The sequence below is a fragment of the Xiphophorus couchianus genome, chromosome 19 (assembly GCF_001444195.1).
Source record: "Xiphophorus couchianus chromosome 19, X_couchianus-1.0, whole genome shotgun sequence".
NCBI classification, from domain to species: domain Eukaryota; kingdom Metazoa; phylum Chordata; class Actinopteri; order Cyprinodontiformes; family Poeciliidae; genus Xiphophorus; species Xiphophorus couchianus.
Window position 1 is genome coordinate 20,437,690 of NC_040246.1, and position 12,859 is coordinate 20,450,548.

At 39.6% G+C, this 12,859-nt stretch overlaps 1 protein-coding gene across 4 annotated transcripts in view; it reads right to left on the reverse strand.

Moving 5' to 3' along the window:
• Positions 1–1,070: 1,070 nt before the first annotated feature.
• The window catches only part of rps6ka1 (ribosomal protein S6 kinase a, polypeptide 1), a 51,163-nt gene continuing 39,374 nt past the window's right edge, over positions 1,071–12,859 (reverse strand). For all 4 annotated transcript variants that reach the window (XM_028000649.1, XM_028000647.1, XM_028000650.1 and 1 more), the window contains 18 exons: positions 11,456–11,536; positions 9,905–9,984; positions 9,664–9,770; positions 8,223–8,260; positions 7,520–7,662; positions 7,340–7,410; positions 7,138–7,226; positions 6,949–7,013; positions 6,747–6,849; positions 6,540–6,667; positions 5,281–5,406; positions 5,044–5,133; positions 4,800–4,958; positions 3,929–4,090; positions 3,774–3,850; positions 3,578–3,695; positions 3,360–3,497; positions 1,071–2,790 (listed from right to left, as the gene is read on the reverse strand). In XM_028000649.1, coding sequence (XP_027856450.1) covers positions 2,668–2,790; positions 3,360–3,497; positions 3,578–3,695; positions 3,774–3,850; positions 3,929–4,090; positions 4,800–4,958; positions 5,044–5,133; positions 5,281–5,406; positions 6,540–6,667; positions 6,747–6,849; positions 6,949–7,013; positions 7,138–7,226; positions 7,340–7,410; positions 7,520–7,662; positions 8,223–8,260; positions 9,664–9,770; positions 9,905–9,984; positions 11,456–11,536 — 1,898 coding nt within the window. In that variant the 3' untranslated portion in view covers positions 1,071–2,667. The remainder of the gene's footprint in view (positions 2,791–3,359; positions 3,498–3,577; positions 3,696–3,773; positions 3,851–3,928; positions 4,091–4,799; positions 4,959–5,043; positions 5,134–5,280; positions 5,407–6,539; positions 6,668–6,746; positions 6,850–6,948; positions 7,014–7,137; positions 7,227–7,339; positions 7,411–7,519; positions 7,663–8,222; positions 8,261–9,663; positions 9,771–9,904; positions 9,985–11,455; positions 11,537–12,859) is intronic.

The window sequence follows — 12,859 nt, forward strand, 5'->3', positions numbered from 1 at the left end:
TGCAAAACACTGATTTAGCTTTTATTGTACAGTGAGATGGCATGTGGCAGGAAGGATTTCCTGTATCTGTCCCTACGACAGCAGAGCTGGAGCAGCCTATGTGAGAAGGTGCTAGAAATATGTGATAACGTTTAGGCTGGAAGGGAAAGAATAAGATTGAGCAGCTACATTCTGATGAAAGCTAAAATTCAATGGAAGCATGCTGAAAACATTTCTTCACATTATTATTACAAGCTGCTTCCACTGTGCAAGAACACCATGATTTTACATGATTCTGCTCTAAATCCTGTTGCAACAACCATGAGAGAATCCTAAAAACTCACCAGTAAGCTTAATAAATGATAAAACCACTCAGAGTGCTTTACACTAAAGCCATATTCACTCATCCACACTCACAAGTAAGCACACATTCATCCACTGATACACATAGCAAAAAGCAAATTGGGGTTAAGTGCCTTGCCAAGGGGCACATGGAAATGTGGCAGGAGGAAACTGGAAACAAATCTAAAACTTTTGGATTGCAAAATGACTTTTCTTCCCACTGAGCCACTATTTCAATAAACTAAATGTAACCGAGTTAATCAACACAGTAGTTTCAGTTTTTGAAAGCTCTCTGTTCATCAGGAATATGTTAAACTTCATAGGCCTAGATTTTCAAAATTCAAGCACTGCCATTTGTCTCCCTCTAGTGGTCATCAGTGGAAAGACATGGTTTTTCATTTTGGCTCCTAAAAAAATAAATAAAAAATACCCTGATACGACACATCTAGAGGCCTTAAAATATAAACATGAAATCATATCTTAAGATTTGGAATATATCTTGCTATAGTTATATCAGAATTATTTTTGTTTAATGCAATAATTTTTTTTATCTTACATTTTTCACATTACAACCAGAAAATTGTGAATTTCAGGCTACAAAATAAAAAAACCTAAATACTCCAAGGGTGCAGAGGTCATCTATGACAGAAACACTTCATATTCTTTAAAAGAAACATTACGCTTTTTTTGTCTACATGGAAATACATATAATTGGATTTAAAGGTAAAACTACAAAAGAACCAAGTCAGTTTGTCATAGCAACTCCGTTTTTTATTTTATAAGATATAAAAATCTTCATCTTTATCATACAATAACATCTTCCCACAATGCCATCAGTCAAAAGAATGAGCATTTTGCCAAACAATTAGAACAGAACCTTGATCCCTTTTGAGGTAAGACAGCTTGTTCTTAATGTATAGCCTTACAGGTCTGTCCTTTTAAAATCACATTATAATGCAAGACAGTCTCACCTGCAGGCAAAGAGCTGAGAGAACGACGTGACTCAGGAAGTGATTCAGGAAAGATCGACAGATTACCGATTTATTGTGATGGAAGTGGTAAAACAAAAAAAAAAAGAATGAAATTCAAATATGATAAATGGAAAAGAAAAGGTAAGGAGAAGGAGTGTGTGGCTTTATCAGCCAGTTGTGTTTGAGTGCTCAGTTAAATCAGGACAGCAGTAAGTGTCCCTTTTATATTCTTACAACATAAGAAGAGACCTGTAGGCTGTGATCTGCTCAGCATGTCTTCACTATTTTAAACCATTTCGTTTCTGGAGACAAAAAGCAAAAAACCCCACAAACAACAACAAAAGCAGGCAACACAATAAACAGCTTTCAATATGCATTATCCAAGAAACAGTGGAATAAACGAGAAACCAAAGCATTGAGCAGATTTCAACATGCCACATTGTTCCATGGGCAGATTTTCTTTCACAGAAAGCCAACTATTTCACTAGTTTATAGTCATAAAAATAGGAGACTTTTTTTTTATTAACCAAGCAGAGAGAGAAAGCAGCAAAACAAAGAAGCCACATGACATTTTCACATCACCATGCACATGACTCTGCAGACAGAACCGACACACACTGCAAGTCATGCAATTCACACTCACTCACACACACACACACACACACACCCCCACACGGTCTGTAAAACCAAACAAATTGAGATCAACATCAACCCAAAACATTTCCCAGAATCCATAATGTTCTGGTTGAACCAGAGCCCCACCAAAAAATACTTAACATTTTAATACTGCTCTTTGAAGAAGAAGAAAAAAAAAAACGTTTTACAGCAGTTGGACAATACTGTGGCTCTGTGCTGTCAGCACATCGATTTGGCAGCACAACAAGGAATATAAAGCTTCAAAAGAAGAAGAAAAGCAGACAACTGAACAGGCCGAAAGACAAGCGTGCAGCAGGAACTAATTACAACAATGATCAGGAGAGAAAACGTTCATCGGCTGCATCTGCTCTGTCGCCGGTCATCCAAACGTGTCATTCCCAAAACGCCCCGCCCCCCGCTGTTAAACACCCACCCCCACGCGTCCTCATCGCTTTCATTCACTATCCAGATCTTTTACCACTGTGAATCCACGGGCTCCCAGCAGCCGACGAGCCCACACACACAGAGGACGACAGTGAGAACAGGAGAACGTGATGTTACGAGACGCGGGCAGGACCACAGTCGGTGTTCCTTGGCTGGTTTTTGGCGGCTGGACGCTACGTCCCAGAGCAAGCTGACTGGGCTGGTTTGGAGCCTTTTGAAGTTGGTTTTAAAAATCAGGCTCCGTTGAGCGGGACGGCTGGTTTTTTATTTATTTATTTTTTTTCTTTTTAAGTCGCTACAGGGAGGTGGAGGGCAGCTTCTTGACACGCCGCTGGGCGAGGAAGGAACTCTCGATGGGTTTGAGCTCTGGAGTGGGCTGGGAGTTCTTCAGGGCGGAGTAGGTGGCTGCCATCGCTCCCTGAGAACAGTGAAGAGGTTACTAATGTTCGAAATATGGAAATCAGATCTAAATCTACCGAATTACCAATTGAGAATAATTTTCTGTTTGATAAACAAATGGATAGAGTAGCCAAAAATTGTACTCAGCTAAGACTTCCACATATTTTTACTCAAGTAGAAGTAAAAAGTAATCTCCAAAAAATTACTCAAAGTATTCGGTAAAAAGTCTACTCAAATACTGAGTAACTGATCAAACCTAACATTCAGTGAAGTTACTCAGTGGGTAGAGAATTCAGAAATTTTACTCAAGAATAGAAATATGTCATAAAATTACTCAAGCAAAAGTAAAAAATACAGTGCACTAAAAACACTACTAAAAGTACATTTATTCCAAAACATTGCCCAAATAAATGTAACTGAGTAAATGTAACTGGTAGGATCAATTGGAGTGCATGCATGATTGAATAGAAATTATTTTTGTATCATAAAAAGCCTTGAATGACATTTTGCTGTGAATTGGCGCTACATAAATAAACTCAACTGAATTGCTGTGGAACTTTAAATGTAGGCAAACCACTGAGTTGTTACCTTGACCAGTTTGGGGTCCTGGTGAGGGAGCTGGCTGTTGGGCAGCTTGTCCCTCTGGACGATCCAGGGGTGCCTGAGGACCTGCTTAGCAGTCAGTCTCTGGTGAGGATCCACATGGAGCATCTTGGACACAAGGTCCTGGAAGTGTCCAAACAGAATGAGAATGGGCACCACAGAGACTGAAATATGTGACTAAATGTTTGAGGTCTGAGCTCTACCTTAGCAGCATCAGACACAGTGTTCCAGTTCCCTCCAGCCAGGCTGAAGTGACCACTCCCTATCCTACCCAGGATCTCGTTAGGAGTGTCCTCCGGCCCGTTGGCAAATGGAGTGAAGCTGGTGGAAGTAAGAAAAAAGGCAGTGAGTAAAAGGAGCAGTGAAAGGAGAGAAAAACACAGATAAAGGAGTACTCACCCAGCCAGCATGGTGTACAGTAAGACTCCCAGACTCCAGATGTCGCATCCTTCATCGTAGCCTTGACGCTTCAACACCTGGAAGCCCATATCATCATGCATTACATTTTAGATAAACTGCATTTAAAGAGCATCTTGTATGTGTGATCCGCTCACTTCAGGAGCTACAAAGTTAGCAGTGTAGCACGGGGTCATCAGCAGGCCGTTGTTGGCGCGCAGCTGCTTCGCAAAGCCAAAGTCGCAGATCCTGATGGACTCTGGATTTCCTGATTCGTCAACGTAGAGGATGTTGCTGGGCTTCAGGTCTCTGTGCACAACCTGGAAAACAAGAGGATACAAGAGTGGAGAAATAATAATAATTTTTAAAAAGCAGAGGAGAGACAGAAGGCAAGTTACAGCAGAATAGTGTCCTCAAATAGATAATTTATTGTAATGATTTAGTAAAAAAAAAACCTGATATACAAATTTATTACACACAGAATCACACATTCTAAGCACATGTCTGTTAATTTCTGATTAAGGCTCAGATGTAATGAGAACCCAATACTAATCTTCTCTGTAAACTCAAATTTTACAAAACAGGAATTTTAGCACAAATGTTACAACCAACAAGAGCTGGCAGTTACTGAGAGCCTCCATGGCGAAGTGGGTGAGCTGTACAAGGTAACTGCTACATGAGCTGCTGCAGAGAACCAGATCCAAACACTTTTAATAGAAAACTGAGTGAAAGGAAAAAGTTTAGTAGAAAAATAACCGTAGTCTTGAGATGATAGAGAAGCAGAATCCATTTAAGAGTTCAACAAAGAATCTGCACTAAGTAATATTAGCATGTTCATTTTTTTAGATTAATTGCGTGTGTTCACATGTTAACAGTCCTAATTAGGAGGTGAATAAAATCCTCTGAAATACATTTTGGACTTAAATTACATTATTGTGCTTTTTTTAGACTGATTATGTATTTTGTTTGAATTTGAAGCCTGACTCAGAGTGACTGGATGAAAAGGTCAGCATGTCAGGCCAGGCTCACCCCCTGGGAGTGGAGGTACTCCACAGTCTTTGTGATGGTATGAAGCACAGCGCTGGCCTCCCGCTCTGAGAAAAACTTCTGCTTCAGGATCCGATCCAGCAGCTCTCCGCCGCGCATCAGCTCCGTCACCATGAACACCTGCTTCCCGTTGTCATACACCTGAAACAAAAACAAAGTTTCACACACCGAGAAGATCTCCACTTTTAAAAAGAAGTAAGAGCATCGGGTGTTGATTTAGACCCACATCCTTCAGCGTTATGATGTTGGGGTGCTGTCCATATCGAAGCAGGATCTCTATTTCCTCCGACGGATCTGTGTTGGTCTTGTCAATCACCTGAAGTAAACATTTATAGAATGAAATTCCTCTTTTAACAAACGGAAAAACATTTGGATCACATTCTTCTACTTCAGTTTAGTTTTGATGTGCTTCCTCAGCCATTAAATGGCAGGTTGTTCTTTTGTTTCCTGAATCTATTCATACCTTGACAGCATACTCAGTGTTGGTGGCTTTGTGGACGCAGCGCTTGCAGACGGAGAATGAGCCCATGCCGATGTCCTCCTTGAGGACATACCCGTCGCTGAACAGGAGGTTTTTCCCGTGCAGCTGCTGCAGAGAGAGAGATGAAGCTTGAAGAGTAGCGGAGGAGTGACAGGCTGACAGAGCTGACAAGGGCGGAGGACGTTGATGGATCTGAGGAAGAGGTTTTTTTGTTTTTGGCAGCTACTCCAGCTGCTGCTCTGAACCCACTGCCTGCTGTTAATTAGTGTTCATCAGGGATTAGCATCTTATTAAAAATGATCATTTATGCATCCAAGCACCAGGGTCTAAAATATTGGTTTTAAAATACTAAAACTACACCAATTGTTAAACTAATATTTTGGAAACGTATACAATAGATTTGCAGCAGAGGAATAAAATAAATAAAAATATATAGTTAAAAGCATGCATAATTTTCCATTTTTTATATTTCATTAATTACTCTATTGCACAAAATTGAAATAAAGTACACTTGAATACAGAGGACTGGGACTAATTTCTATTCTAGTTTAGAATAGAAATACATAAAATTATTGTCCCACAGAGGGGAAATTTTGCAAGCAACTATATTTTAAGCTTTTTTTTAAACACAGAATAAAGGAGAAGTTATGTTAATTCATTTGCCAACTTCTCTTCAGTAAGCTCATTTCAGAAAATCTACTTTATCCTTATACATTTATGCAACTATTTTTCAAATATTGCAGCAAAAATGTCAATTAAAGCAAATTAGTTTTAGAACAAAGAGATTGTAAAGTTTTTTTTTTATTATATTCATTTATTAATGCAGAAGTGATGCACAAAAATATAAATAGTTTCATGTAATTTTCCCCCCCTTAGTTAAGCACTCCTGGAAAAGACAAAATAAAAATTACTCCTCTTCTAAATGCTGGGAGCAGTTTGGGATCATATGAATTTTTAAGGCTGGTAACATCTAAGCAGCCATGTTTAGATTTGTTATTTTGCTTCATCACTGTTTTAGCTGCAGAAGTTGGGATTCAGTTCAGGTAAAATATACAGACGTTTATTTTTGTCATCTCTATCTGGGGCAGAACGGTTCTGCAGGCATGTTGGCATCTCTATGAAGGAATCTACTTTTAGACAAAATATTCACCTTAGCTTTTCATTCATTCTTTCTCATAATTTCTCTCACAGTGTTACACAATGCTGAATAAAAACACATGCTTTTACTGCTGACAGCTGACCTGGACCACTGGGTGTGGCGGCTGCGGCGGCTCTACTGAGCCTTCCTCCTCCAACAGAGTGGATGCAACAAAGCTGAAGCCTCTAAACAGCTGATGAGCTCCAGCACTGGGCGGCACACCAGGAGAGTCTGGAACATGATATGAAATCCATCAAATAAAACGTATGACTTTACTGGCTGCCGCATCACGCTATAACTGAGTTCTGACCTTTGGGTGTGCGGGAAGTGAACTCTGAGTCAAAGTAGAAGGTGTCATCTGGGCAGGCGACAGCTGGCCTGAACGGAGGTTTTATTTCCCTTCGGAAGAGTTTCTGAGGAAAATTGATATTTTTTGTTACCTCTGATGATTCGAGAACCATTTTCAGAAATCTATGTGCAATTTAAATGTCCTCAGGAGCACAAACACTCACATTCCAGTCTATAGTGGAGAAGAAGCCGTGTCGCTTTATCTCCTCTGCACCGTCAGCGCCCGAGCCTAGAAGCACAACAGAACATTTTCGCAGCATCAAGCGACTGCAAATGCAGATCTAAATAACCCTTTTCTCAAACTGTGTCAGAAATTCTGCCTTTGGTGAAAACCATGTTCTTGATCAACTAACCCAGTCTGTTGGCAGGGTTTCTCTTGAACAAAGCCCTGAGCAGAGACTGGGCTTCTGCACTTAGGAACTGAGGCATTCCTAGGCGTGCCCTGCAGGAGAGAAACATACGGAACAGCTTTAATTATTGCACCCTGTGGCGGACCAACAGTATGTGACAACAGGAACTAGTGCACAAATATTCCTGTCAACTGATTTTACTCACTTCAGGATAAGATTCATCGTTTCTTTGCGGTCTTTCCCTTGAAACGGCAGAGATCCTGTCAGCATCTCAAACTACCAGAAGAAACTTTCAGTCAGCATACATGAAGAAACATTTAGAAAAAAAATACTTAAACAGGTTTTTAATAACCCCAAGAACATTCTTTTCTTTCAATCTCCTCACCATCAGTACCCCAAACGACCACCAGTCAGCGCTGTGGATGTGGCCCTGCCTGTTTACAACCTCAGGCGCCATGTATTCGACAGTACCACAGAACGAATAAGCCTTCTTCTCATGATCGATGGCCTCTTTGCACAAGCCGAAATCTGGAGTAAACACAAAACAATTTTTAAAACATTAACAGGCTGCAGAATATAACTGATTAACAGCTGCATCTCACTGAATTAGAATATCTTCAGAAAGTTTCAATAATTCAAGTCAAAAAGGGAAATGTATATACATTTCTGACAGTTTTAATTTAGATTAAAACGCATTTTTCAAAACACAGAAAAAAGGTTTAAAGATATGTTGGCCTACTCAAAGACAGGTCCGTGTACCGTATATCACTTCTTCAAAGCTGTAAATGGCAGCAGAACCCAGACTGACAATAAGATAAAATGTAATAATTAACAATGGACTGCGACAGACTGGCGGCCTGTCCAGGGTGTACCCCGCCTCCCGCCTGGAACGTAGCTGGAGATGGGCACCGGCAACCCTCCCGACCCCATTAGGGACAAAGGGTGAACAGAAAATGGATGGATGGATGGATGAATTAACAATGGAAACTGCATGCTGATAAGTTTACCACTGCACTGTGACTGCTGAAGGTCACTGGGGTGTGCACTAATTAAATACTGAAAGGTGAAGGAGCAGACAGGAGACTCACCTGTGAGTTTGATATGTCCTTCCTCATCCAGAAGGATACTAAGAAAACACACAGTATCCAGAATCAAAATGAGACATTCAAAAACTGAGAAGCAAACAACTCCAGGGGGAACAAGAAACACACAACAGCTTGACAAGAATTGGTTTGGAAAGTTATATACAGACAGCCCTTGATCTATCAAATATTAATAACGTAGAAAAATGCTTAGTGACATTTCTACCCTTGATCTGGGATATCTGAGTTGGGTGGTGAGTGTAATGATACGCACAAATCCCATGCCAGGTCTCAGATCATGTATGTGGTTTTATGTCAATGTGGACCAATAATGTAGGAGAGAAAATCAACATGTCAAAATATTAGTTCACACACACATGCATAAATGTGCCAGATAACCGGGGATGTGTTCACTGAGGGACATTTTTAATCAATGATTCTTAGTTTCCTTCAAAGATCAGAGAAGCTGGCTGCATAAATATTCAATAGGCGGGGCAAAGTTAAGTCACAGAAAATATTAAAGTAGCACCATGCTTACTTATTAGACAGGACTGAGAATAATTTAGTCTCAAATAGGAATGCAAGCTCAACTGTACCTTTACCAACCCCATTACAGCAGAATAAACACAAGCATACTACAAATAAGAAAAAAAAAGTTATATAATGAATTTAAGTGTGATTAAAGTATAGGGCCTGATAAGAGAAAGTGATCAGAAGTAGTATCGGTCATTTTCTACATCCTGGAGTGTTTGGACAACAGAACTTTGCAGCGGGGTAGAGTCTGTTATGTCTGAAAAGAGTTCTGTAATGTTTGAATGAATACGAGTCTTATTAGGATCTAACCATTTAAAAATAAACTAAAAAGAGACGGTTACATGCTTATATTCCACAGGATGCTATTAAGATATTGCACAACATTTGCATAACCACTATCTGTGAGAAGAGCTCCATCTCTGGTGCTTTTCAGTGTTAATCTTCTGTTATGATGTAATCACTTAAAAATGTAAGAGAAATGTGTCTTATTATAATTTTTCATCCACCCATGTCACACATTCTGTGTGGGAGGTCCCTGAAACTGAATAAAAAGAGCTGTAGTCTATAAACAATAATTGTTAGCCATCAAAAATTTGAACACTCAGTTGTTTGTAAATCATTAAGATTTTATTCAGATCTCTCCAAAAGTTACATAATTTCTCCTAGATCCAGAGGCATCAAATTACAAAGTTGAAAGGGATGAAAAATCTCAGAAAGTAATAAAAAGATTAGTCCTGTTTTGACAAAAATACCAAAACTTCAAAGCCCTTTGGTGCTGCATCAATGTTTAAATACTTCAATTTTCTAGAAACGTCTGACTATTATAAAAGTAACTTACATTTTTATTAGTGTGGATGTTTTGTCTGCTGGTTTGATGCAGAGAGTTTCTGCTTTTTTGAGATGTTGCACTTACTTTTCAGGTTTGAGGTCTCTGTAAATGATGCCTAAGCTGTGAAGGTGGTCCAGTCCTAAAGCAAGCTCTGCTAGATAAAACTTCACATCCTCTTCTGTGAACATCACCTGGTGGGCATGAGACAGGAAGAATGTAACGAGAGAGAAACAGTAAAAGGAGATGCTCAAAACTTATCAGCTGGATTTGATAACTCATGATTGAATAAAATCCCCTGTAGAAATAATTCTCAAGTTTCTCTCACCTCTTTAGAGAGTCTGGTGAAAAGATCTCCGCCTCGGAGGAAATCCAAGATCAAATACAACTTCCCTTCGGTCTGGAATGCTACAAAAGAACCCATTTTGTGGAAGAAAAAGAAAAGTTACGACTGCAACTACGGTTCTATGAGTTCCAGATGACCACTGGAGGCAGTGCTTCAAGCAATGATAATTATTACGCATGTTAAGTGTTAATCACAACAAAGTCACCTGTGACCTTCCAGTGACCCATGTGGCTCTACCGCCAGCAGGACCTTCAGGTATCCAGCAGGGGGCACAGGCACTGTCTACAGCAGGGGTGCCCAAAGTTGGTCCTCCAGTGCCGGCATCCTACACGTTTTAATTCTCTCCCTGGTGGTAGCAACAACCTTTTCAGCATGTCAATGTTATGCTTAGGCCTTCTAATGAGCCATCATTTGATCCAGGTGCGATAAACCAGGGTGAGAACCAAAACATGCAGGATGCCGGGCCTCCAGGACTGACTTTGGGCACCCCTGGTCTACAGTGTCAATTTGGCTATTTGAGGGTTAAATATTTATAAATACACCCAGATAGTGGTGAAGAGGTGGCAGAACTCTGAAAAATAGTGGATTTACACTCTGACATAATTTACAGGCCTGTACAGTAAGGTCACTGATTATTATGGCCATCAAAATCTGTGACCAGTGTGATCCTGGCTATTGGAGGGTTAAATATTGCTATAAGTGTGATAGACTGTAATGAAGAGGAGGAAGAAACATTAAAAATTGTGTTAAAAACTACCAAAGCACCTAGAATAATTTTCCAATCGTTTAACCATTTATTAAACGGCTACAGTTGGTTTACATATTTTAATGACAGCACACAGGCATTCAGTTCGATGGTCAGTCAGTTTACAGAATCAAATACGAAGTAATACATTATATTTTCTCCGTCAGTGCGATGATGATAAAGGAGCCGTGAAGTTCACAATCCCAGCTGTATCAGTATTTACGCAGTTTACGTAAATACTCTTCTTCTCGCTGATCTTCAAGATGTACCTGCTCTCTATCGCCCTCTGCGGTCACAGAAAATGATGGGTCACAGATTTTGATGCAACAACTGTTGTCAGGCTGAAGCGGACAGCAACATAAATTCTCTAGCTAGCATCATACTGCAGTGACCAGCCCACCAAAAAACTGCAGAAAAGTTGTTTTCTGGGTAAAGGGTAAGGTCGGCCCCTCCGATCAAATACGTTCAAGAAGCTACTAGCAACAAGCAGACAGGACAACAGTGGCGAACACAGAAGCTACCAGCTTCAAACAACCACACCTGCCCGCGAGAAGAACAAAAAAGGTAGAACGTGGGGTGTCGTATGGCTACATAGAGTCACGAGCAGGTCACAGGTGACTTTGTGATTAACACTCGACATGCGTATGCGCAAGAATGATCATTCAGCGCTTGAAGCACCGCCTCTAGTGGTCAGTAATGAAATAGGAAGTATATTTTTCAGACTAGAGGAAAATGATAATTTTATAACATCAAGGTTCAACAGTTACAGTGACTTTGGTTTGGCTCACCGTAGTGCAGCTTGACAACAAATGGGTGGTTGACATCTGCAAGGATGTCCCTCTCCATCTTGGTCCTTACACGGTCTCTAACTGAAAGGAAGGAAGGAGAGTTCAGTGCATTTATTCATAGTTTTAATACTTGATGCAGGAAATGGGATACATTGGAAGACTAATAATCAATAAACTCATTTGGAAGAAAAGACATTTAACTAATACCGTGTTCATCACAGTGTAAGCATTTAATACATACTGAAATTCAACACAATTAAAGTGCGAATCAGCTAGAGCTGTATTACGGTAAAGTTGCACAATATATCACAAAGGACTGTAGAGAGCAATGATTTCTGACTAATATATCCAAAGTGCTTCGGACTTGCATTTTTTTATTCTAATGTAATTTTGTCATGCCAATGTAATATTTAACCAATTGAACAGAGTCTCAAAGGACATTCCCCAAAATGCTAAAGATCACAGTGTGTCAGAAGCACAGATGACAGGAGAACAAAGAAAAAAAGCATTTATTGCAACTGATATCTTTATCACAACATTCAGTGATATTTCTTAATATCAAGCAGACTTATTCTATACAGCAATTTCAGCATAGGAGATTCCTCTCAAAAATATAAACAGAAGAGAGGGTCCTTTGTGTTTTTGAATGGAAACTAAGAGTCATTTAGCTCCAATCTGCAACTTCACCACCAGATTTCACCGTTTGTTCACACGACTCTTTGCCTAACCAAATCCAAAACTTGTTGGATTCTTTGTGTGTAATTGACTGTTTTCTCAGATCTATTTTTTCTGGAAAACTACACTGCACATATTCCTATTTATTTATGATTAACATTATGAATTAGAAATGTGTTTTAAGGGTTATTATTATGAGCAAATTGTATCTAAAAAAAAAAAAACCAACACATTATTCTTGTTTTTAGCAAGCAATTATTTGGGGGAATTCCAAACTGACAAAACAGGAAACATTTAGTCTGATTTAATCTCAGAGTTCAAAAATATTTAGTTCCAAAGGGGTACAGTATTTATGCTCGTACCCTGAAATAAAATTTACTGAAATTTGTAAAATTCATGAAAACAAGTTTTTCTTTTTAATTTTTTGGAGACTATGAGAACCATCTGCTTTGCCTGTTGTTTATACAACCGATGAGACCACACCACCTGCGAAAAACCCACAGAAAGCTTATGTGGGCGGGGCAGGGTGGTGGTGGTCTTTGCTCAGTCACTAGTATGTAGCTGGCTTTGACTAACAGGAAAAGTAGATAACCTCTTACAAGAAACTGTGGCAAAAACCCACAACAACAACAAAAATGACATTCCACTGAAACCCATGTGAAACCTTTTCCTGTAGCTTGGGAAAGTACAGCTCTGAATGATCAAACTCTAAAATAAGAAAAATTGCAA